We start from the raw sequence: 24,229 nt of genomic DNA on the forward strand, positions 1-24,229 counted from the left end.
TCCCGAGCTTGCCTTTGCAGATCCAGCAACTGTGACATGACCGAGTCCAGAGGCTCCTCATCTGACTCGAACTCCTCAAATTACTGGTCTCCAGCAGTCCTCCAAGTGCAGGACGCTAGGGAAGTCCCTGCCGCCATCTGCTGTGTATCAGTCAGCACGATGTGCTCACTAGATCGTGATCCCAAGGCTACTCTAAAGCTAGGTCCCACCGAGGTGTGTGTCTCTGCGCTGGTGGAGGGTGTGAGTGAGCGCTGTAACAGGTCTTCAAGGACGGTGCCTCCAAGTTCCTCTTCAGAAGTTTCTTCGGGCTTGATTGGAGGCCCTGGGTCATGGACTCTGTTGGCTGTTTGGCAGATGTGCCTGCAGAAGCAAGGGGAGATAATTACTGCATGGCAGTGGCCTGTGAAACAGGACACATCACTCATAGGATAGTTGTCTGATGGATGCTACAATTCTGGATCCTCATTTGGAAGAGCACCACCGACCTCACAGTCAGCACAGGACCGGTCCAGTCCTCGCCAGTCAACCGGATGTCTGTTTTCAAAGTCCGTGAGGGCCTTGATTTTGGGCATTCGGCCACCAGTCAGCGACTTCTCCCTCTTGTTGTGTACCAGCTGGTCCTGCATGAACAGAGATAGAGAAAGTGCAAGCAGGACGTCTGCCAGGCCAGATGATAAGTATACCTGGCCTGTGTGGGTGGGAAGTGGTCCCTTCGACAGAATGAGGACAATGACGGTGTGTGAGAGAGTGAATGGTAATGTCTCTCGAACTGGTAGTGGGTGAGATCACTGTAGACGTGTGATGGGTTTGTGAGTGTGTGAGTTGAAAGTGATGAGAAGAGTGACTTACCCTGGACAAACGGAGGAGATCATACATCCTCTTTTGAAAGGCGTTGGCACTGACCACCGCCTCCCAAGCTGGGTTAGTGCTGTTGCTGCCCATCTTGCAGCCAGAGCGGGGGTAGAGGACATCCTGACGGGCCTTCACATCATCCAAAAGGCACTCGAGGGATGGGTTATTGAACTTGAGGGCTGCAGTCTTCTTCAGTTTCAGGGCCATGTCTTCCGTGTAGCAGTGGTGGTCTGGAAGCACTGAGATGTGTGCTTGTGGCTGGATTTTAAATATGACGCTCAGCGTGATGCAGCGGCGGGTTGATGGCGGGCGGGTGAATGAGAACCCAATCACCATGGAAACAGCATGTTTCCCGGGTGTACATAAATAATGTGGTGGGTTTAGGACGATACGGCATGAAAACTCGCCATCGCGGCCGACGGGTGAGACATCATTTTACCCACCTGCTACCGCACTTAGTGCAAATCTGGGAAAATTCTGCGCTGGGAGTGAGCCACACAGACACTCTCCCCACCTCTCTAACTACCCCCCCCCCCCACCCCCCCCACCACCACCACTCACACAGACACACACATTCACCCTCTCTCTATCTCAGACACACACGCTCACCCTCTCTCTCTGACACACACACTCACCCACGCTCACCCTCTCTCTCTCACACACACACACACACACACACGCGCGCGCACACACGTTCACCGTCTCTCTCTCTCTCTCTCTGACACACACATGCTCACCCTCTCTCTCTCTGACACACACACACTCACCCCCCTCTATCTCTCAGGCACACACACACTCACCCTTGCTCTCAGACACACACATGCTCACCCCCTCTCTCTCAGACACTCACCCACCCACCCTCCCTCACTCACCCGCCTATCCTCACTCATTCTTGCTCACCCACTAAGCCGCTCACCCTCACCCACTTACTCACCCGCCCTCACACTAACTTACTTAAACTCACTCATCAAATCAGCTGTGGGGATGGGGGAGGTGCGATGAGAGCGGAAGAGGGGACTGCAGCAACACCTTAGGCCTAGCGGCCCCTGAACGCGGTCCCTGCTGAAGGGGGTGCTGAGAGCTGGTTGAATGTGGGAGGAACCGGGGGGACGCGGGAGTAACCAGGCATATACAGGAGGAAAAGGGGAAACGTGAGAGGAATCGGAAAAATGCTAGAGGAACCAGAGAAACATGGGGAGGAATCGATGAAATGTGGCCGAAGCTGTGGAAAGGCAGGGATGAGCCTGGAGGAACCGGGGGAACTCAAGAGGAACTGGGGGAGAAACCAGGGGAACGTGGGGAGGAACTGGAGGGAATGCAAGAGGAACTAGGGGGGAAACCAGGGGAACGTGGGGAGGAACTGGAGGGAATGCAAGAGGAACAAGGGGAACCAGGGGAACGCTGGAGGAAGTGGGGGGAATGCAAGAGGAACTGGGGGAGAAATCAGGGGAACGCGGGGAGGAACCGGGGGGAACTGGGGGAAAAATCGGGGAATACAGGGAGGAACCAGGGGGAACGCAAGAGGAACTGGGGGGAAACCAGGGGAACGCGGGGAGGAACCGGGAGAATGGTGGAGGAAGTCGGAAAAAGTGGCCGGGGCCTGGCCAAAGCACAGTAAGCTGAGGGCTTGATGAGCAGAGGCCCCGTGTGTTCCAGAGTTGCCAATGTTCGCTGTTCCTCCAATCACAGCCTGGTTCTCTTCCATGTTTGCTGCTGATAGGTTCACAATTGAACCTGTCAGCAGCAAATGCAGGAGAGAAACAGGCTGTGATTGGAGGAGCAGTCCCCTGCAGAAATCTTCAAACTCGCTGACCCGCCCTACTGACATTTTCAACAAATGCTCCAGGGAGCCACATGGAGGGGATTCGTGGGCTGTGGGTTGGACAAGCCTGACCTAGAGTACTGCATTCAGCTCTGAGGACTGCATCTCAGGAAGGATATACTGACCTTGGAGATGCAGAGCGAGTTCACCAGAATGATACCAGGGCTAAGAAAGGGGTAAATTATAATTATAAGGTTACATAGACTAGGCTTAGTAATTCCTTGTGTATAGAAGAGTAAGGAGTGATCTAACTGTGGTGTTTAAGATGATTAAAGTTTTCAATAGGGTAGAGAGAGAGAAAATATTTCCTCTGGTGAGGGCATCCAGAACAAGGGGCATAACTTTAAATTTAGAACTAGAGCATTCAGGGGCGTTATCAGGAAGGAATTCTTCACACAGAATGTAGTGGATATCTGGATCTCTCTCCATTAAAACTCTGTTGGTGCTAGATCAATTGAAAATTACAAAATCATGAATGATAGATTTTTGTTCGGCAAGGACCTTAAGGGATATGGAACCAAGCTGGTAGATGGAGTTAGGTCACAGATCAGCCTTGATGTAATTGAATGGCAAAACAAGTTCAAGGGGCTAAACGGCCTACTCCTATTCCTCTGTTATGGTATCAGCCTGTCATACATCCTGTCTTCAGGCAGTAAAGCTATAAATGCATGTATAAATGTACAGTTTTGCTTGAAATAACACAGCAGATTCTAATTTCGAGCCTAACTGGTTTCCAAAGATAAAAGAAAATCGATTTTAATACAAACAACCTGGATTGAACTCTATTTAAATTACCAAGGGACTTTTGATCAAAGGTGGTTCCTAAATATTTAACATTTCCAAAGTTCCAAAGTTTAAAAAGTTTCAAAGTTCCAAAGACGTATGGGAACATTGGAATTTGCATTAAAAGGGAGAAACATATAGAAAGGAGAAGAGGCTAATTGTCAGAGAGGAAGGCATTATAAGGTCAACCAGAAGTGTGAAAAGCCTCCAGTATTTGTGCATTAAGCTGCTGTCTACAGAAACCGAAGCTGGGAAAAGCCACTTTGAATTCTACTGTCCAGGGGGTTGTGTTAACTGGCTGGAATCTATTTAAAATCTATTTTTTTGTTTACTGTTGCCTTAACAGGGTTGTAACTGGAAGCCAGAATAATTAGGGTTTTTAGGAGTTATTATATTTTGTAGACCTACGTATGTGCTTGAAATCTTTTTTGTTAATAAATGTTTAATTTAGTTTTCTTAAAAAAATCTCTAAAGTCTTGGTGGACTTGTTCCTACTGAACTCAGAACACGCATCTCAAAATAACTACAAATTACAAAACCGTTGTGATCGCGTGATCAAGTTTCCCTCATGGATTTGATCCACCTGGCACACATCATCTGCCATGTCATAACAAGTTATAAACATAGCAGTAAGAAAACACATATAAATGCAGCAGCTATATTCTGCTATCTCTATTAATCCTTTCTCTACCCAGCATTTTGTTAGAATGATTTACCTGCTATCTGGGTCAATTTTCTCCTCAGTAATGGGGATCTTGTGTTTGAAAACTGACAGACATTCTTCACTCCTCACATGCTTCTGACCTACAGTCTTCTCCTCTTTGGGCGCTACTTTTATTACAGACGGAGGTGAACACTCACCAATTCGCCAATGTTCATCCTAAATCCAGTGTTTCAAATTAGTTATGTTTCTAAAATGCAGTCATTTGTCTTTAAACATTGAAGTGATTTGGAATATAACAAATTTACACTTAATAGCTCATGAAATAATTGATCTATTTTTCCTCATGGCTTCAGTAACCTACCCAAAGTGTAAAGTTTATCCTTTGTAGAAGAATTTATTTTAAAGTCTAATTTGTTCATATGAATTGATGTCCATTGTGGAAGCATTTTCTTCAGCTGTCTCTAAGAAAATGCTTGGATACAATGACCAGTAATTTCATATGTGATTTCATGCGATATTTATAATGTAACTAAGCGCAACGAAAAATGAACTACATAGAATCGCTCAGCACAGAAAAAAGTAATTCTGCCTATCATGCCCACCCTGGCTCTGTTCAATTTAGTCCCACACCCCAGCCTTTTACCCATAACTCTGCAAATTAGTCCTCTTTAAGTGCATGTCCAATTGTTATCTTAAATTTCCTATGGAACCTGCTTCCACCAACCTTTCCGGTATTGCATTGCAGATCTTAATTGCCTAATATGTGCAAATATTTCTTATTTCCCCTCTAGATATCTTGGCAATTATTTTTAATCCAAGAGCTCTGGTTATCAAGACACTTGTGAGGAGAAATTACTTTTCCCTACTTACTCTATTAAAACCATTCATAATTTTGAATACCCCAATAAGTCTCCCTAAACTTCCCTGCATGAAGGAGAACAATCACACCTTCTCCAATCTCACAATATAACCAAAATCCTTCATCCCTGGCATTATTCTCCATACCCTCTTGAAGGCCTTAACATAACTTCTTATAGTGTGGTGCCCAGAATTGTACACAGTACTCCAGCTGAGGCCTAACCTGTCATTTCTAAAGGTTTGGCATGACTTTTTTTTTGTATTTAATGTCTCTGTTTACACAGCTGAATAGCATATTAACTGCCTAATCAGCTTGCCCTGCCACCTCCAAAGATTTATGAATATGCAGGCCTGTGTCCTTCTGCTCTTGCACTCCCTTCAAATGACTCATTTAGATTATATTGCCTCTCCACATTGTTCCTCCCATGTGCATTACTTCATACTTGTCGGTATTAAGTTGCATTTGCCAAGTATCCGTCCATTTGACCAGTCTGTTTTTCTTTTATTCATTCACGGGCTAGGCCAGCATTTAATGCCCATCTCTATTTGCCCTTGAGAAGGTGGTGGTGTGCCACCTTCTTGAACCGCTTTAGTCCATGTGGAATAGATACACCCCCAGTGCTGTTAGGCAAGGTGTTCCAGAAATTTAACCCGATGACAGTGAAGGAATGGCGATATCTTTCCAACTCAGAATGGTGTGTGTCTTGGAAGGGAACTTGCAGATAGTGGTCTTCTTGTGTGCCTGCTGCCCTTGTCCTTCCAGGTGATAAAGGTCACAGGTTTGGAAGGTGCTGTTGAAGAAGCACTGGCAAGTTGCTGCAGTTGATCTTGCAAATGGCACACAATGCTGCTACTGCACACTATTGAAGGAGAGAGTGAGTGTTTAGGGTGGTGAATGGGGCACTGATCAAGTGGGCTGCTTTCCTGAGTGTGGTTAGAGTCGCACTCATCCAGGCAAGTGGGGAGTATTCCATCACACACGTAAGCTGGGCCTTGTAGACATTCTCCTGACAACTGCTACTGTCCTCCTCACTATTCACTAAACTGCATGTTTTGTATCATCCACAAACTTCAAAACTATACTCCAAGTCCTGGTCAATTATAAATAACAAGGAGAGCAATGTTCCGAATGCCAATCGCTGAGAGACCCCAATGCATACTTCTCTTCCATCAAAAGAACATATACCCAAGTTACCACCAACCCTTTAATACCATGTGTTCTTTTTTCAAATAAGTCTGCTATGTGGCACTTCATCAAATAACTTAAAAGAACTATTGTTTAAAGAAAATTTAGGGTAAAAGGATGCCCAACATCCTTTAAAAAATGTAATAGAAACAGCATAACTTTTAAGCCATGTAGACATAAAGTTCCAACCAATTGACAGACATTGCATCAATATTCTGCTGAAAAAAAGAATGGTATTGCAAGGCATCTTTTTTTTCATAAATATTAAAAACAGATTTTATTAGAATGACTAAATTATGTATGCATGCATTTAAAATGTTAGATGCAAAAATATTTCTTTAGCTCTATTATTAAACATTTTAACAGAGAAGTAGATTAGAACAATTTATGAATTGTGTTTAACTTTGTATTTCACACCATCTATTGAGTAAACTAAAGCAATTTGCTTTAAAATGTTTGCTACCAAGTATAAGAGACACGTATCGCTAGTTGTAAGTATGAATATGTGTATTTAACTCCAAAGTACAAAAGAAAGGTAGACATTGCTGACCTTTTGGTTCCTCAGTGTAGCTGTTTCTGTGCACCTGCTGTCCTATTGATAGTATTTGGACAGCAGTACAAGTTGGGAGCATGCATACTTAAATCAGTGCATAGAATACTGCTTTCCAACCTGAGAAAAGCTGTTGGGGTAGTTTGCTCTTGATAATTGGTCAAACGCAGAATGGCAATCCAGATAGCAATCCAGATAGCTGCCTCTGCTCCATTTTGCCAAACTGAGTAAAACAATGCAAGACCAAGTTTTGGGAGTAATTCTGATTGTCATGAACATCCTATATTAGCAGCACTGTGCTGCATTTTTGAAACTAAAGTAATGAAGATCATGGCAAAGCATTATTTTCTTAACCTGCATACATGCAACCAACATGATAATTTAAGAAAAATAATCTGTACCTGTCCAAATACACCAATTACTGATCCAGAAATGTCACTCAAAACAATGCTGCAGTCAGCAGATGCAGAAAGAATTAGCAAACAGTCATCCTGCACACAAGTTTCAAGGTGATTGATGCAATCGTTATGAGCTTGTATCTCTGCCACCATTGGTGGAAGTTGAGTAATGACAATGTCATTGGAACACAAGCAGTAATCCTAATCAAAAACAAACAGAAACACAATGTGCAACGTATTTCTTCACAACAGCTGACAAATAACAATGTTCATTTCTAGGTGAGATTAATATTATGTGAGTAAAACTTTGCTCATCTGCCTGCAAACAGCAAAAAAAAACAATAAAATTGTATGAATGTTTGTCTGTGGGACAAATGTCATAAACAAATAAATTAGATTGAGATGATCTGAGAGTGAAGTTACATACTGAACAATAAATCATGGCCCAGGTCTTCCCAGCAGAGGCACTGATCATCAGATTGCCGCTGTGATCCAAAATTCCCTCGTCTTGATGCTGCTGCACATTTCTACCAAGATCTTCAAGTCCAACTTTCCTAGAAATGCACAGTGCAGTGCTCGGAGAGCTCCGTCGAAGTGGAGCAGGGTTGGGGGAAGACAGGGCACGCAGATTTTACAGCACTGGCTGCCGCATGGGAGGTATAAAGGTTCAGTTTGAATATTAATGAATGATTATTAGTGAATGAATGTTAGTGGATGGGTAAGTGAATGTGTGAATGATTGAATGGGTAGTTGGGTGAGATAGGTAAGTGGGTAGGGTGGTAGGGGTGAGAGGTGGGTAGGTGGGTGAGATGGCAGGTGGGTGAGGTGGCAGGTGGGTGAGGTGGCAAGTGAGTGAGGTGGCAGGTGGGTTTGGTGATAGTCTGGTCCAGTCGAAGGGGTAGTCGGTTTGGGTCGGGTGGGTAGACGGTTGACATGGAAGAGCATGGGCAGGGGGGTTGTTAGGGGAGGTGGTTAGGGGGTCAGTTGTGTAGTTACCCAGATGTTAGGCTAGGTTTAAATCTGTTTAACATTACCTGTGTAACTATTCAGGTAAGATGTCAAAAGTGTCACTGCCTGAGCCTGAAGCTCTGGGTTTGAGTCCCACTCCAGGACTTGATGGCCAAGAAAGGTCATAGTTTGACCAAACATATTGATTATCAACCTTTAAACCTTTCCAACACAGCTGTGACAGGCAGTAGGAGCCGAGAGCTCCTGGTCGGCCATGCTTGGTGTGGAGTAACGCTAACCTATATCAAGCTATAACCTCTGGTGACAGGCAAGTGACCTGCTCTAAGAAAAACTAGCTATGAAAACAGATGTAAGCATGTGCTTTGTTTGCCTCATGCACCACTAGGTGGGGGAAGAGAAATAATGAGTCAGTTAAGTCCCCTGGAACTGCTTGAAGTCTCTAACTAGCTCAGAGTCAAAGACATTTGTGGAGCGTCCCAGGGAGCAAGGGAATTGCCCATCAGACATTGAAACTTCCCAGGCACGTAGATCCGCGTGAAAAAATTTCCATAGGGTCCAACGTGCATCTTCAATTGTACGTCTGGACTTCGACAATCTGGAGTCCGGAAGATTTGGGCTCATGTTTATAAATGAATAAACTGATAACAAATGGGGCTGTAAGTTTTAGGTTAGTGTCCAGTTTAACATTAAAGTCCACAAATTTATGAATAAACTGTTACTGTTCGATTGTGTTTGTAAATATTCAATTTGGACAAAAGCAATGTTAGTTCCTCTGTTTTTAAGGTGGAAGATAGGACTCTGAGCTGATTTAGGAACAAGATTCAGGTTTTTTTTTCTATATTAGTGCACGACACACTGGAAGTTGTATTACCAGAAAAATTACTAACCAATTAATCAAATCACTTTTCTCTATTATGTTTAAATTAATGTGGCAAAACTTAACTGCTTGAGAGAATACTCCTGCTGATAAATTGTTTGTTACGATTAGTAGGGTGCTCGGGTAATAAAATCAAAACTTTCTCAGAGCCAGGTCTGGAATGAGCATTCAAAACTAAATGGAAAATAGTCCAGACCTGGAGAACCAGTCTTCAGGGGGCTAATCCCACAATCAGAAAATCTCAGAACATCTTGGGCATTGCAGCCTGTCATCTTCCATCCTTTATGGATTGAAATATTTTGAAATTTCTTATGATGTGCTTCCTGGGAGTGCTGGATTGTGCAGCTGCCCTTCAGATCCTACACAATAAAATTTAGCTGGTCTGAAATAAAGTCTAAGCGGTGAACAAAAGCATAGCTCAATTTTGGATGTTACACACTGGTGGAATTAGCACCACATTCTTAAACAGTTAGACAATTAAAACATACCACAAACTTCAGTATTTCTTCATTTGAATTCAATCAACAAATGTAGCTCCACTAATTGAAGGCTAATTTTCAGAGCATTCAATTTTTTAGTTTTTTTTGGGATGTGGGCATCACTGGCAGTTGTTGCCCATCAATGATAGTTTCAGGGTCACCATTACTGAGACTAGCTTTCAATTCCAGAATTTATCATCTGCCTTAGTGGGATTTGAACTCATGCCCCCAGAAAATTAGCCTGGGCCTCTGGATTACTAGTCCAATGATATTACCACTATGTCATCATCTGCCCCTAAAATTCATTGTAAGTAGATCATCACTTGGAAGTTAATGGCCACAGAAATAAAATAGTGCACATAAAGCAAACAAAGGTTCTTTACCTGTATGTTCCAAACTTTAATATGTCCATTCACATCCCCTGTTATAAGATAGTCACTATTTTTATCAACTGTCATAATAATGGATGCTGCATTTGCATGGGCCTCAAACTCAGCCAGCAGAAGGCTTTTAAAGGTATTCCAAAAGCGAACAATTCCACAACCACCACAGGCTACAAGGTTTGCACCACCTGAAAGTTTAAAAAGAAAGTCCAAAAATATTTACTTCTGGTAAGGAAATCACTATTAATTGCAAATCCAAATAAATACACAAGCAGAACCATGTCTTTTATAAATCTTCAATGTACGGATGGAAGTTAATAAATTATTATAAAGGATGATATCTTCTAAGATACAATTAATTTTCTAATGCTACCGTACTTCCGTTTCTGAATCATTTGAATGGCATGCTTTAAATACTTCCCTGCTATTGAACATATTAAGTAAAAACTATTTTTAAGTTTTTAACTCATTGAGTGACAAATGGTCATTTGTTCAAACTTAATTTCTCCAACATTAAGATGTTAATCAAAAAGAGTACAATAGGTGGATTATAATTTACAAATCTAGGATTGATTTTTTCATTTCCAGTACTGCTTTTCTATGGGACGAATTTTCCCTCGCCGGGGGGTAGGGGGGGGTGCAGGAGTGGGCGCGCCTCCGATTAGTGTCCCCGATTGGGGGCGCACTGCCATTTAAGGCATCCACCAGGAAGTGCTATGCGCTCCCTGTGTGGGAAGGGCGGGGAATCCTCAGCCGAGAGTGCGCGAAAGAGCGCACTCATCTCCCTGAGGCTAAGCGCTGCCTCAGGGAGATCAGCACCAAATTTTAAAATGGTGAAGGGGCAAAAGTGAAATTTCCCTAACATGTCCCCCCATGAGTTGGGACACGTCCATCACTTTTAATCAACTAGATATAGTTAGTGGCCATAGCCATGTTGTCCTAGAGCAGAGATAGCAACTGTCCAAAGACCTCTCTTCCTTGTTTGAATATGCTCTTTGGACAAATCAGGCCAAAAGCAATCTTAAAATATTCATGGGTTGAACTATCTTATTCTTTTGACCGATTAGGATAAAATGGATCCAATTAGCAAACCTTCAATTCTATCTTCACGCTCAAAACACTGCTGACACAAAATTATCCGAGGATGATATCCACCCTGTTGTTGGCTTTCAATTTGTACCGGATGGGAAAACGGCCAATTTGGAAATGATTTGTAAAGGTGTACTGTTTTGTAAATTAACCTTCAAATCCTCAACCAAGGTACTGAAAAAAGCCTGAGAAATAATCACTATCATATAATATTTATTACCTGTGTATTTCTTTGAAATTAGGAAGGGATATTCCTTTAAATAAATTGATTTAAATTATATAATCTTGCTTTTTATATTATTTTCCCAAAAAAGTGGCAATATTGTTCCAGATAAGTTAAACTACAGTATTTTAAATATATCATTTGATTGAAATGTGAATCGATCAAACACAACAAAGGCATATAATGCATGCATGCATACAGCATTAGTGTACACACAGAAGTAATTGTGCTTTCTCACCTGCAATGGAAACATTCTTTCTGCCCTCCAGAAAGAATAGCCTTGAAACAATGTAGTTAAATTCACTATCCTCACGGTCAGCAGTAAACAATGAATATCTACTTGAAACTGTAGAAAAATTATCTACAGCTTGAGGTTCTTCCTGTTGATGTAGTAGGTTGTCTGCAATGATTTTTTAATATATGAATCAGGAAACCAGAACACACATGCATTAACAGTGAAAAAATAAAAATGTAATTATCTTACTTCAATGTACAGTAAAAGTTAACATTTTAGAAAAGTAATTAAGTTAAATTGAACATTTTTATTTGTAGAAACTTATAATTTGAATTATTTGGACTTCTGTTTATTACAAAGTTTGAGAAATTAATCATTCCATATTAAATTCCAAGGCCTGGATTTTTCCTATGGCAGGCGGGCTGGGCACGGAGCCAATCACCACCTGCGATCGGCTCCTTACTGTCATTTTACACGGGCGAGCCAATCAAGGCTTAACTGGCCCACCCAGCATAACACGCAGACAGTAGCGCTTAGCGCTACCTGTGCGGGCGGGGGAAGGAGGGAGATTCCGTCACTGCGCGCGAAAGAGCGCAGCAATCAGCCTGAGGCATGGAGCTGCCTCGGGGAGATTGAATGGATAATAAAACAGGTTAGTAAATGAGGTAAAAATTTATTTAAACATGTCCCCTCATGTGACAGTGTCACATAAGTTGGGACATGTTTGTAAAGATGGGAACATTTTTTATTTGTTTTATAAAAGCTTCAGGAAACCTCATCCCGCCCGTGGATGAGGTTTCCTGAAAAATGCGAAGGCCGCTTTGCGTTTTTTGCCTGCCCGCCAACCTTAAGGTTGGACAGGCAGTGTTCCTAAATACTTTAATTGATTTCTTACTGGCCTTAATGGGCCACTGACATTTCGGCGGTCTTGCAGCCAACTCTGGCACATGCCCGCCAAACAAAATGTCGTGATGGCGCATGATGACATCGGGACGCACGCCCAACGTCATCACATGTCATTTTATGCATCAGTGTGTCGGGTCGGGCCGGCCAACGCACGCTGACCAGGAGATTCAGCCCCAAGCCTTATTCTGTTTTAAAGTGTGAATAACTCTTATAGCGAGGCGTGTTTCAATGACTGTTCACATTGTTGCCTCCGATGAGGACAGGAACTCAGTTAGGGAACAGTTTTGTTGCAAGATTTTATGCCTGAAGTGAAGGCAGACATTGAATAAGCAAAGCCAGATATGGGTGAATGTGTTCAAAGTAGGTATGGGTGATAACGTGAATCATATAGCACCTTTTCTTTCATCAACGCCACAATAATGTATGAAGATTGTAATGCTAGTAGTTATACAGTGTTTTTGAAATAGTGGGCCATATTTTTAAAGATTTAAATCATCCCATTCCCCACAAAAGGTAGAATTAATCTTGGGTCTTTTGATTCACTCAGCAGTCTAAACGTCAGCTTTAATAGGCCCCTCTTCTATCATAACCCAACAACCAGCTACTCCCCCTCCATAGTTCCAGACACTCAATGTTTGCAGTGACCAATTCCCATCCATCCCAACCCAGGCTCCACATCATGGACAGATCTGTCTGGAAAATGCTCAAGCCTGTCCAGAAAATGCCAATGAGGCTAACCGTGGGAAATTTACCAGGGTCAGTGTCATCAGGTGGGCAGAAAGCCTGCCTCACCAGTGGCAAAGTCATTGCTGTGGAAAACTTAGGAGCAATCCTTTTCCAGTGTTAAGTGTGTTAAAAAAAGGAATATTATTTGAAGTGATCTCATAGGGTAGAATGTAATGCCCTCCCACGTGGAAAGTTGGTGGTGGAATGGGGGGGGGGGCATGTAATTAGGCGGGAGGGTGGCCAGAGGGGACCCCACCACCTTCTCACCACTGCCCAGTATTAATCCAGCGTCATGCAGAGGCTCACCTTTCGGGGAGCACAACAAGCAAACCTGTGCAGGATTGCTTGCAGGCTCAGAGAGGAGGTCCCTCATTCAAAGGCACTCAGTGAGGGACCTGACATCAGGAAGGGGGAAGGGTCTTGCTGAGAGCCCACCTCCTGACCTTGCTGCTAAACCCCCTCCCCCACCACCTCCCTCCTGCCATTATTCGCCTGTGACCTGGAATACAGTGACGATCATAGGCCTCGAGTGGGTGTTGTACCAGCAGCAGCCAGTTTCTCCCTGGTCACACTGCCATTCAATAAAGCTGCCTGCCTCTGATTGTCTGTCAGCTCTCGGACGGCAGGACTTCCACGCCGGAGGACCTTGTTCCTGGGAAGGCCCACTGCTCCCCAGTTAACATAGAAGCAAAGGGGCTTAGGTGCAGGAGTAGGCCATTCAGCCCTTCATGCCTGCTGCACCATTCAATAAGATCATGGCTGATCTAGCCGTGGTCTCAACCACTTTCCTGTCTGCCCCCATAATGCTTGACTCCCTTGTCTATCAAAAATATGTCTAACTCTGCCTTGAATAACTTCAATCACCCAGCATCCGCTGCTTTTTAGGGAAGAAAATTCCACATACTAGCAACCCTCAGAGAAAAAAATTCTCCTCATCTCTGTCATAAAAGGGAGATCCCTTATCCTTAAACTATCTCTCTTAGTTCTAGTATTAAGTGCCTGAGTGGCATTCAATGCGGTGGCCTTCTCTAAAAGAGGTGAAGCATGACTTCCACCGGCTCTCTAGCCGGAGGGCAAGACTCCTGTTGCCTTATTATATCCAGCCCATAGTGTCACTAGGAATAGAAATTGAACTGCAAACTTGAATTAGATAGAATTACACTTACATTTACCTGGTTTAGACTTCAGAGCTCTATTCAAACATGGGTGAAATCTAGATGATGCTTTTTCAGAATTATTATTCCATACTACAATTTCCCCATCATAGCTGCCTGTAGAAACCATATTGGGATATTATTTATAGTTAATTAAATGCTGATCCCTTCACAAAAAATTGAACTGTGTTCTGCTTTCATAGAAAAAGTGACACCAACCAAATATCAATTTAACTTTCAGCAGATCATAGAAAAGGCAATAGAAAAAAACATATTTTTTGGCATAATGCACTTATTAGGATTTGAATATTTATCTGAGATGAAGGTTGAACATAGAAACACAAGAATGACATAATGCCATTCAGCCCCGCATGCCTCTTCCACCATTTACTTAAATTATTGCTGATCTAACTACCATTGTTCCAAATTCCTTGATGCCTTTACCTAACAATCTATCAATTTCAGTCTTGAAAATTTCAACAGACCCGGCATCTACAATCTTTTTGGAGTAATGGTGAGGAAAAAATGAAACAAGAGGAAGATGTAATAAACACCACTGAAATTGTGGAATATCATATAAAATCTGAGTTACAACAACAGCATGTATTTAATGTAATGCCTTGGATGTAATAAAATATTCTAAGCCACATGTGGAGATAGTAGGTCAGATGACCAAAAAAAGCTTGGTCAAAGTAGTAAGAAAGTGAGGTTAAGGGGCAGAGAGGTCTAGGGGGGTAATTCCAGAGCTTAGAGCTTAGGCAACTGAAGGACAGTCACCAATGGTGGAATGGTTAAAATTGGAGATCCTCAAGAGGCTAGAAATATTTGAGCACTGATATCTTGGAGGGTTATACGGCTGCAGGAAAGTACAAGAATAGGGAGACATGAGGCCATGGAGCAATTTGAAAACAAGGATGGGAGTTTGAAAATCAAGACGTTGCTTGACAGGGAGCCAATGTAGGTCAGTAAGCATAGGGGTAATAGGACTTGGTGTGAGTTACGGCATGGACAGCAGATGTCCTCAAGTTTACAGAGTAGAATGTGGAAGACTAACCAAGAGGGCATAGGAATAGTCTAGAGGTAACAAAGACAGGAATGAACATTTCAGCAGCAGATGAGCTAAGATCGGGGCAATGTTGGCAACATTATGGATGTGGAAATAGGTGGTCTTAGTGATAACTTGAATATGTGATCAGAAGCTCATCTCAGTCAAATATGACGCTAAGGTCTTGAACATATGAGTTTAGTCTCAGACTGTTGCCAAGGAAAGGGATGAAGTTGATAGATGGAGAATGGAGTTTGGAGTGGGGATTGAAAATAATGGCTTCAATCTTCCCAATATTTAATTGGAGGAGATTTATGCTCATCCAGTACTAGATATTGGATAAGTAGCTTGATAGTTTAGCAACACTGGAGGTGTTAAGAGAGATGGTGGTAAGATAGGGCTGGGTACCAACAGTGTATAATTGATAACTAATCCTGTGCTTCCAGCTGGTGTCAACAAGAGCAGTCCACGGATGGGAAATAAGAGAGGGCCAAGGTTAAATCCTTGGTGGACAACACAGTTAATGGTGCAGGGGCAGGAAGAGAATTCATTGCAAGTGATTCACGGGCTACAATTAGATAGATAAGAATGGAACCATGTGAGGCAGTCCCGCCCTGGGGAACTGTGGAGAGATGTTGGAGAAGGATGATGCGGTCAACCATGACAGAGGCTGCAGACAGGTCAAGAAGAAGGAGGAGAGATAGTTTACCTTTGTCACAGTCACATAGGATGTCATTTGTGATTTTGATGTGGCAGAGGTGGAAACCTGACTGGATGGTCTTGATCTTAGTTATAAAGAAAGCCATGATGTAACACTTACTGTTGGAAGTGACGGTCGAGGAGACAAGGAAAAGGTGTTCAAGAAGACAGTTTGCATTAGAGGAAAGAAGCCAGGGGGTTAACTTAGATGATCATGAAATAATGAGCAGTTTTAGCAGATGAGAGCAGGACCTGATAGTGCTTTGTGTGGTCTAGTCAGATCTGGTAGTCAATGGCTAAATCAGTGTCTGCCATTTTGTTTCAAGTCTGTGTCCCTTGGACTTAAGGGAGTGGAGATGAAGATCTTACCAGGGGAACGGTCAGGGTGAGATAGTGCAAAGATTTTATTGTGAATTAGGGCATCAAAGGAGGAGGTGAGGGTGTGGCTGACCAAATCCATAGCTGTAGAATTGTTGTGATGAATGGAGGGTCAAAGGATAGTTAGGGTTTTGGAAGTGCAATTGTAGGTGAATTGGGGGATAGTTTTATTGAGAGGTGGATAAAGGAGGTTGGGTTGGGGTGTGGAAGTGGGGGATATGTGTGGAGAAAGATAGAAGGAAGTGATCAGAGACGGCCTTATCTGTGATACGATAGGACTGACAAGACCATCAAGATGGCAAGGTTAAGCGGGTGGCTGTGAATATGGATTGGGGAGTTTACATGGCGGGAAAGATTGAGGAAGGATAAGAGGGCAAGGGTCAGAAGAGAGAGGACACGAGAGATGGAGGTTGAAATCACTAAGCATGAGAATTGGTCAGTGCAGAGGCTGAGGGAGAAAAGCAGTGAAGATATCTCAATGAGAAAAATACTATTATATTTGGGAGGGTGGGATTCCCAGCCTAATTTCTCAGCCTATTGTAGATTTCCTATTGGGCCATTACATGTTTAATTTGCATTATCTTCACCAGTTAAGGCTTCTTATCTGGACTGGAGTGAGTAGAGATGTTATGTGTGGAATTTAATGTCACAGCCCCCCAACCCTGCCGCAGAGATGAGTTTGGAGATGGAAGAGGTTTTGTGAGCAGGCAGGAGTAAGTAGGGTGGAGATCCTGTCACTTAAGGGCCTCATCCCACCACTACTGGTATTCAACCAGCAGCAGGTCGGGGACTTGCCAACCAGGAAGGCCATCCAGTGAACCCAGTCAGGATTGCCAGCGTTGTCCTTCATTCACAGGCACACTGTGCCAGATTGAGGGACCCGGCATTGAAAAATGAGGGCACACAGAAATCTAGCTCTCCGACCCCACCTCACCAGCGATCCCCTCCCCATGACTGCCATCCCACCCACACTCACTTTCAGCTGGGGATCCATTGCCAATCCTGAAGGTAAGCCCAACATCTGGTGGCGTTGCTGATACTGGAGAGCTGCCAGCCTCTGTTTGGCCAGCAGCTCTCAGGGACAGTATTTCTGCTCTACTGGGGGATTAATTGGACAGGAGGCCCAACGCTGCCCAAGAGACCTCCTGGAGAAAAATAACACAGGGTGGGAGCCATTTTCTCCATTCTCCACCTGGCGGGTGAGACCCCCTTCACCCACATGAAATCCAGCCTATATATTTTAATGCACATTTTGTGCTGTTCTGTGTACACTCCTATCTACAAATGCACAAACACAAAAAACTTAACTCAAGATATCTACTGAGAGAAAAAAAACTGTTTCAATGAGGAAAAATTGACTCCATATATGATAATTTACCAGATGTGGTTCAAATAGAAACTCAAGTTATTTATTTCAAATTCATAGTCTGTCTAATCACTTGAAGAGCTGAAAAATCATTTTAAAATTGCTTCAAGACATAAAATATAATGAAATAGCAAACCTGTTGCAAGGGTTTGAGGTGGTAAGAATGCTGCACAAAGAATGTCATTCTGATGCTCTGATTTCCCTTTCCATTCTGAGGGTTGAACAAAAAATTCGGTAGGAGTATCCATTCTGAAGACAGTAATTATTCTGGAGGAAAAAAATTAAATATTAATGTAATGGCGCAAACCTACAAATTTCAAAGTTACCAATTTTTAAGCTCTCTAAGTTAGAGATGTCTCTAACAACAGTGGAATAGCTGAACGTGCCTGTTAATTTATACAGGAAAAGGGCTGTCAACTGTGATACAGCAATTAAACTTTGACATTCCAACACACCATGTCAGCGAGTGATATACATAGAAACGCTCAAGTTACTCCCACATTCTCAATCCTGAGCATACTACCAGACACCAACTGCAGTCAGGAAGGAAATTTGGAAGGGGCGATATCCTGAGTTGTTCATTTGCACTTTTATAGTTGCTAGCACAAATGAATGTTGGCAAATGTCTCGGCGCAGTTTCTTTTTTTTTAATTAGTTCATGGGCTGGCCAGCATTTATTGCCCATCCCTAATTGCCCTTGAGAATTGAGTGCCATTTCAGTGAGCGTGGGTCTGGTATCACATGTAGGCCAGACCAGGTAAGGATTTCCTTCATCACTGAGCCAGATGGGCTTTTTACAATAATGGTCGTTATTAGGCTTTTAATTGCAGACTTTTTTTAAAAATTGAATTCAAATTTTACCATCTGCTGTGGTGGGATTTGAACCCAGGTCCCCAGGGGATTGCCCTGGGTCTCTGGACTAGTCCAGTGACAATATCACTACACCCCAACAGACAAAGCTACTTGGGTCTAGGGGCTGTGTTGTCCTTTAAGTAAATAATAGTCTTGTAAATCTCAGGAATCTAAGGAAGGTAACAAAGCTAATGGGACATAATGAAAATGGTCTTGACTGGTAAAAGTAACATTGCAATAATGGACTGCGCTGTAAACCTTAAGCCAACAGAAAATACAAAATCATCTTTTAAAATCTTATAAAGTTCAAAGCTGTGTGCAAAAGTTTTAAAGAAGCAAGGAAAGCAGGTTAGTTTATACAATATAAGTATAGTTTGCTGATTTTCAACTTCTGACTATAACATACCTTTCCCAGCCTAATACCAGAATACTCCTTTTTAATATCAGGATCTGGGAGATATCAGCTGCTTGGTCCCTTCCTGCATTCAATTTATGGTGGCAATGGCCATTGAAATCCCAAATCTGTTAATACAAGGTACAACTTCAAGGATTACAATCTCATGAATAGAATGTTTCATATTATATGGTTCTAGATAAATTTTGCAATAGAAGGACACAGATATTCTTTTTTGAAACCGCATTGATTATTTTTACGTTAATTGGATTTAATGTTACACAATAATTTCTCACTTAATATTATAGTTGCGTTCCTGAAAAATGCAACTTTAAATGAAGCAACATTAAGTGAATCAGACTTTCTCATTGGAACTAATGTAAAACCTGTACTTAGGTTCTGTGAGACCTTTCTCGTCAGAAAAAACATTACACCCTGTAAGTTCAAATGTTGTACATTCCTTAATTCCTATATTTGTAAATGGAATAACTTTTAAAATAAAATAAATTTTAAAAAATACTAACTCTTTCTATTTACCTCCTGCTCCCTAATCCTCCTGCTCGCCAGCCTCTCCTGCTCATCGATCCTCCCGCTGGTCGACCCTTCCACCTGTCAACCCTCCACACCCAGGCCCTCCAACTCACTGACCCTCCTGCTCGCTGCTCATTCTGCTTCCCTACCCTCCCACTTGTCAATTCTCCTGCTCCCTGACCCTCTTACTCTCCACCTCTCCTGCTCTCTCTCGCTTGCCGCTTCTCTCTCCCAAACCTTCGCTGAGTGGCGGCGAGAGGAAGGGAAGTGAGCAAGGGATTGAGAGGAGCTGTGGAAGGGAGGGTTAGGGAGGGAAGTGGTGAATGGGAGGGTCAGGGACCAGAAGGGTCGGGGAGCACGTTGGGCAGCAAGTGGGAAGGTTGACGAGTGAGAGGATCAATAAACAGGAGGATCAGGAGCTGAAGGGTCAGGGGGCTGAAGGATTGCGGAATGGGAGAGGCAGCAAGCAGGAAGGTAGTGGAGTGGGAGAGGTGATGAGGAGGAGAGGCCATTCCAAAATGGCTCTGATCAGGTCTTGTGATGCTGCTTTGGTGTGGTACGATATGACGTCAAAAAGGAAATCCAGACGCTAAGTATGCATACCAGCTCCATTATATCCATGACATTAAAGTGGAAAAGCTTAAAGGGGACTTACCATACAACAACATTTTAGTTAAAATAAAAAAGCTAAAAATCTGAAATAAAACCAGAAAATGATGAAAACACACAGCAGGCCAAGTAGCAGCTGTAAAGAGAAATGACAGGTAAAGAAACTCAAGTTTGTGGCCTTTAATAGAACTGATCATTCTGATGAAACATGCACACTAAAAATATATAAAGCTCACTTAGTCTTTGCTTAAAGATAATAATGACAACTTATATCCATATAATTCCTTTATTTGTACACAGCATCCCAAAGTGTTTTACAGAGAAATCAAGAAAAATGGATGATAAGCCATAGGAGAGAGATTAAGAAGACCATGCCAAAACGTTTTAAGCAGGTTTAAAAGAGGACAGAGGTGGAAGGAAGTTATGCAACTCTTGAGAACAGCACTGAGTGGCTGCAAGATCTGCCAAGGATGGTGGGATGAAGGAGCAAGGGTTGTATACAAGATGGAAGCAAGTGAGTGATTTAGTAAGTTAACAGCAACAGAGCAGTCATGATGGATGGAGGCCTGAGAAGAGTTTTGGGACTTAAATAGGGTTCAAGATGGAACTAGAGAAGATTTTGTTCAGCAGAACTAATGTGCTGTGCTTACACGTGCTATTCCAAAAGTTAAGCAGATATGTTGTTTATTGTAGCTATCACCTTATTGACTGCCCTACTATTTGATCATTAGATTACATGCCATCTTGCACTAAATGAAAGTTGTTATATTCCACGTTCTTTATATGATTGATCAACATAACCTCATACCATAGGAATGGTAATTTAGAAGCTAATATACTGTAAACCTTACCTTCACTGTTCCATCAACACTTGCAGTGAAAAATCTGGTCTCAGAATCATCTAGTGCCATTGTCGTAATCTCAGAATTGCCATGGCATCCAGAAAATTGCTTTATTTTTTGACCAGTTTCAATCATCCAGACTGTAACAGTAGATCCAATGTCTGAACTGATAACCTGCAAGTGTTTCACATATATTATTCACATTCCTCTCAAATGAGCTACCAAGTTGAAGGTCCAAAGCCCATAGTGCAAGATGTCACCTCAGTTAAATGAGATAAAAGTGGAGATAAGGTAAACCAGGAAGTAGCTTACGGTCGCTGGGTCAAATCCTGGAACTCCCTCCCTAACAGCACTGTGGGTGTACCTACACCACATGGACTGCAGCGGTTTAAGAAGGAAGCTACCACCACCTTCTCAAGGGCAAGTAGGGATGGACAATAAATGCTGGCCCAGTCAGCAACACCCATATCCCATGAACAAATTAAAAAAGTGATCAATTGATGCTAAATTAGATTTTAAACACCTGAAGATTATGGAAGGAATGATTTGATATGATCCGCCAGTCTTTGGGATGTACGGCCTACATACCTATCGCACTGGCACTGAAATTCATATACCACATTACTCACTTGTGAGATAGGCAGAACGTCCTTTTGGCTTGACGGCAACATCCTTTTAGTGATGAATACCACTCGTGTTGCTACTGCATAGTAGCAGCGTGAAACAGCTAGCTTCACCTGTTACTCAAATTGTACGTCCCAAAGGTTGGTGGATCGTATCAAGCACCATGTCCCTTCCGCTGTTCACAAGGGGCAAGGTACAGACCATACTCAACCAGCCTGTGCTTGCAACACTCAAAACACAGTGTCCAATATTAGATGTGATTCCGCGATTGGACAACATTTGCTAAATAATCCTCAGTGTGCTAAAAATTACACTGACAACCAATTTAAGATTGTCAGTCGGGCTCGCAATGTGGTGCATTTGCGAGTACTGGAAACTACATATATTAATACACAGGGCCCTGCTCTTTGCAGACAGAAAGAACATGTACGCACATTGTGCCTGTTTCAGCTAAACAAAATAAGTGATAGTCATTCGCTGGTTCATTCCTCAGGGCAATGCCTTGACCAGTCAGAATCAAGCTGCATGGTTTAAATTTTAAACAATGCTTTGCAATTAACTGTTAGTCATCATTAACTGGTGCATTCTCCATGGCACCCCTCTACCAATCAGAGTCCACTTGCTAACCGATCAGCACTCTATTCTCACATAGTATAAAGTTGTTGCTTCCCCTGACATTGGTATTCTTGTGATTGTCCTGATGAGTGCAAGACGAAAAGCTTCAACAAAATATATTTTCTCAGCAATAGAAAAGTTTCTTGTTCTGTTCCTATTTTCACTCACCTGTTTGAAAAGAGAGTTGTAAAGCACACAGGTAACAGACTTTTCATGACTTTTCACGCATTTGCCAGTCTCTTGCTTCATCTCCAATAACGTCAGCTGATTGTTGAAAGTGGTGAAGAGTTGGCCACTGGGTTCATTGAAATACAGAATTGTTTGGAAGTCCAGACATTTTGGAAATATCCCAGCAAGTCGCTGGACACAAAGCTGATGGTGCATGTCCCAAATTCGTAAAACCTAGAATGGTTTCAAACAGTTATTCCAACTGACGCATAAAATTCACAACTGACAATGTTTAGCTTATGTTTGAACTGAACAAACAGTGTGAACACAAGCAACTGTCATAAACTGGCGATGCCGATTCTGGTTCATGTCATTACACTGTGGTTTTACTCTTGATTTTAAGACTGTGTAGAGTTAATATTGAAAACTATTTAGAACAGAGGTCTTTTCTGAAGATCTTGTCTGCAAGTATCTGAAGCAGCCACCATATATTTATTTTTATTTATTATATACAAGTTATTCACAAGTTAAACTAAACGGAAATTATTCTCACCTTGTCCTTTGAAAAACTGAAGAGTTGTCTTCGTGTAATATTAAACTGAACTGCTATTACGCTAGTTAGATGGCCTCGTAAAACTCCATTGGGTTTAGACATGTGAGGGTTCCACAAGTAGACCTGATGATCTACAGCTGCAGAAGCTATTGGAAAAAATGTACTGATCATAAGGACGACAGTCTATAATGGCACAGAGTAAACCCCATTATTGCTCATTAATACTGTCTTGTAAAAGATATCAGTGCAAATTTAAAGGAAGTGGAGGAAGTCCTCTGTGACCTGGGTTTATTTGTTTACAAACTCAACACAATTTTATAAATCACAAAATATATCATGATGTCACTTGCAGCTATGATGCATTAAACATAAGTAGTAACTTAAACCTGGACATAACCTTTTCTACAAATATCAGATTTTATTTTCTAAAATAATTATTCAATTTAAAAATGAGTACTTCAACCAATGGTTTTTCCTTCATCTAAAGACTGTAACTGTAACTCAAGTCTGCAGCTTCAAAAACCATAACCAAGTAGCAATTCTTCACATAACAGTGAATACCAACAAGTGGGAACATTACAGCTAAACCCCACCTTTCAAGAGCATTTTTGAACAGAGATCACCAGAAACTGAACTAGCCATATAAATACTGTGGCTACAAGAGCAGGGCAGAGGCTAGGAATCCTATGGCAAGTAATTCACCTCCTGACTCCCCAAAGCCTGTCCACCATCTACAAGGCACAAGACAGGAGCGTGATGGAATATCCTCCATTTGCCTGGATGAGTGCAGCTCCAACAACAACTCAAGAAGCTTGACACCATCCAGGACAAATCAACCTGCTTGATTGGCACCCCTTCTACAAACATTCACTAACTCCACCACCAACAAACAGTGGCAGCAGTGTGTACCATCTGCAAGATGCACTGCAGAAACTCACCAAGGTTCCTTAGGCAGCAGCTTCCAAACCCACAACCACTGCTATCTGGAAGGACAAGGGTAGCAGATACATGGGAAAACCACTGCCTGGATGTTCCCCTCCAAGCCACTCAACAACCTGACTTGGAAATATATTGCCGTTCCTTCATTGTCGCTGGGTCAAAATCCTGGATCTCCCTCCCAAACAGCACTGTGGGTGTACATACACCACATGGACTGCAGTGGTTCAAGAAGGCAGCTCACCACCACCTTCTCAAGGGCAATTAGGGATTGGCAATAAAATGCTGGCCTATCCAGCGCAGCCCACATCCCGTAAATGAATTTTTAAAAACCAACGGGAACAGAAATCCTGGAGGGCTTTCCCCCCACCCTAGCCAAGGTCGCTGTCGAACCTCAAGTACAGGTGTAGGTGAGACATAAACTGAGACCATCAGTTTCAGGCATAAGCTTTCTGCCCCACTT

General features: G+C 42.5%; 1 protein-coding gene across 1 annotated transcript in view; it reads right to left on the bottom strand.

Moving 5' to 3' along the window:
* The window catches only part of LOC144694186 (cilia- and flagella-associated protein 337-like), a 104,137-nt gene that overhangs the window by 44,227 nt on the left and 35,681 nt on the right, over positions 1 to 24,229 (bottom strand). Inside the window, exons 6-15 of the mRNA XM_078564542.1 lie at positions 22,831 to 22,976; positions 22,278 to 22,511; positions 20,880 to 21,044; positions 18,901 to 19,016; positions 17,779 to 17,909; positions 14,167 to 14,271; positions 11,372 to 11,533; positions 9,822 to 10,009; positions 7,117 to 7,314; positions 4,174 to 4,337 (exon numbers count right to left, since the gene is read on the bottom strand). Of these exons, the coding sequence (XP_078420668.1) occupies positions 4,174 to 4,337; positions 7,117 to 7,314; positions 9,822 to 10,009; positions 11,372 to 11,533; positions 14,167 to 14,271; positions 17,779 to 17,909; positions 18,901 to 19,016; positions 20,880 to 21,044; positions 22,278 to 22,511; positions 22,831 to 22,976 (1,609 nt within the window). The remainder of the gene's footprint in view (positions 1 to 4,173; positions 4,338 to 7,116; positions 7,315 to 9,821; positions 10,010 to 11,371; positions 11,534 to 14,166; positions 14,272 to 17,778; positions 17,910 to 18,900; positions 19,017 to 20,879; positions 21,045 to 22,277; positions 22,512 to 22,830; positions 22,977 to 24,229) is intronic.

Source organism: Cetorhinus maximus, chromosome 19 (genome assembly GCF_964194155.1).
Source record: "Cetorhinus maximus chromosome 19, sCetMax3.hap1.1, whole genome shotgun sequence".
NCBI classification, from domain to species: domain Eukaryota; kingdom Metazoa; phylum Chordata; class Chondrichthyes; order Lamniformes; family Cetorhinidae; genus Cetorhinus; species Cetorhinus maximus.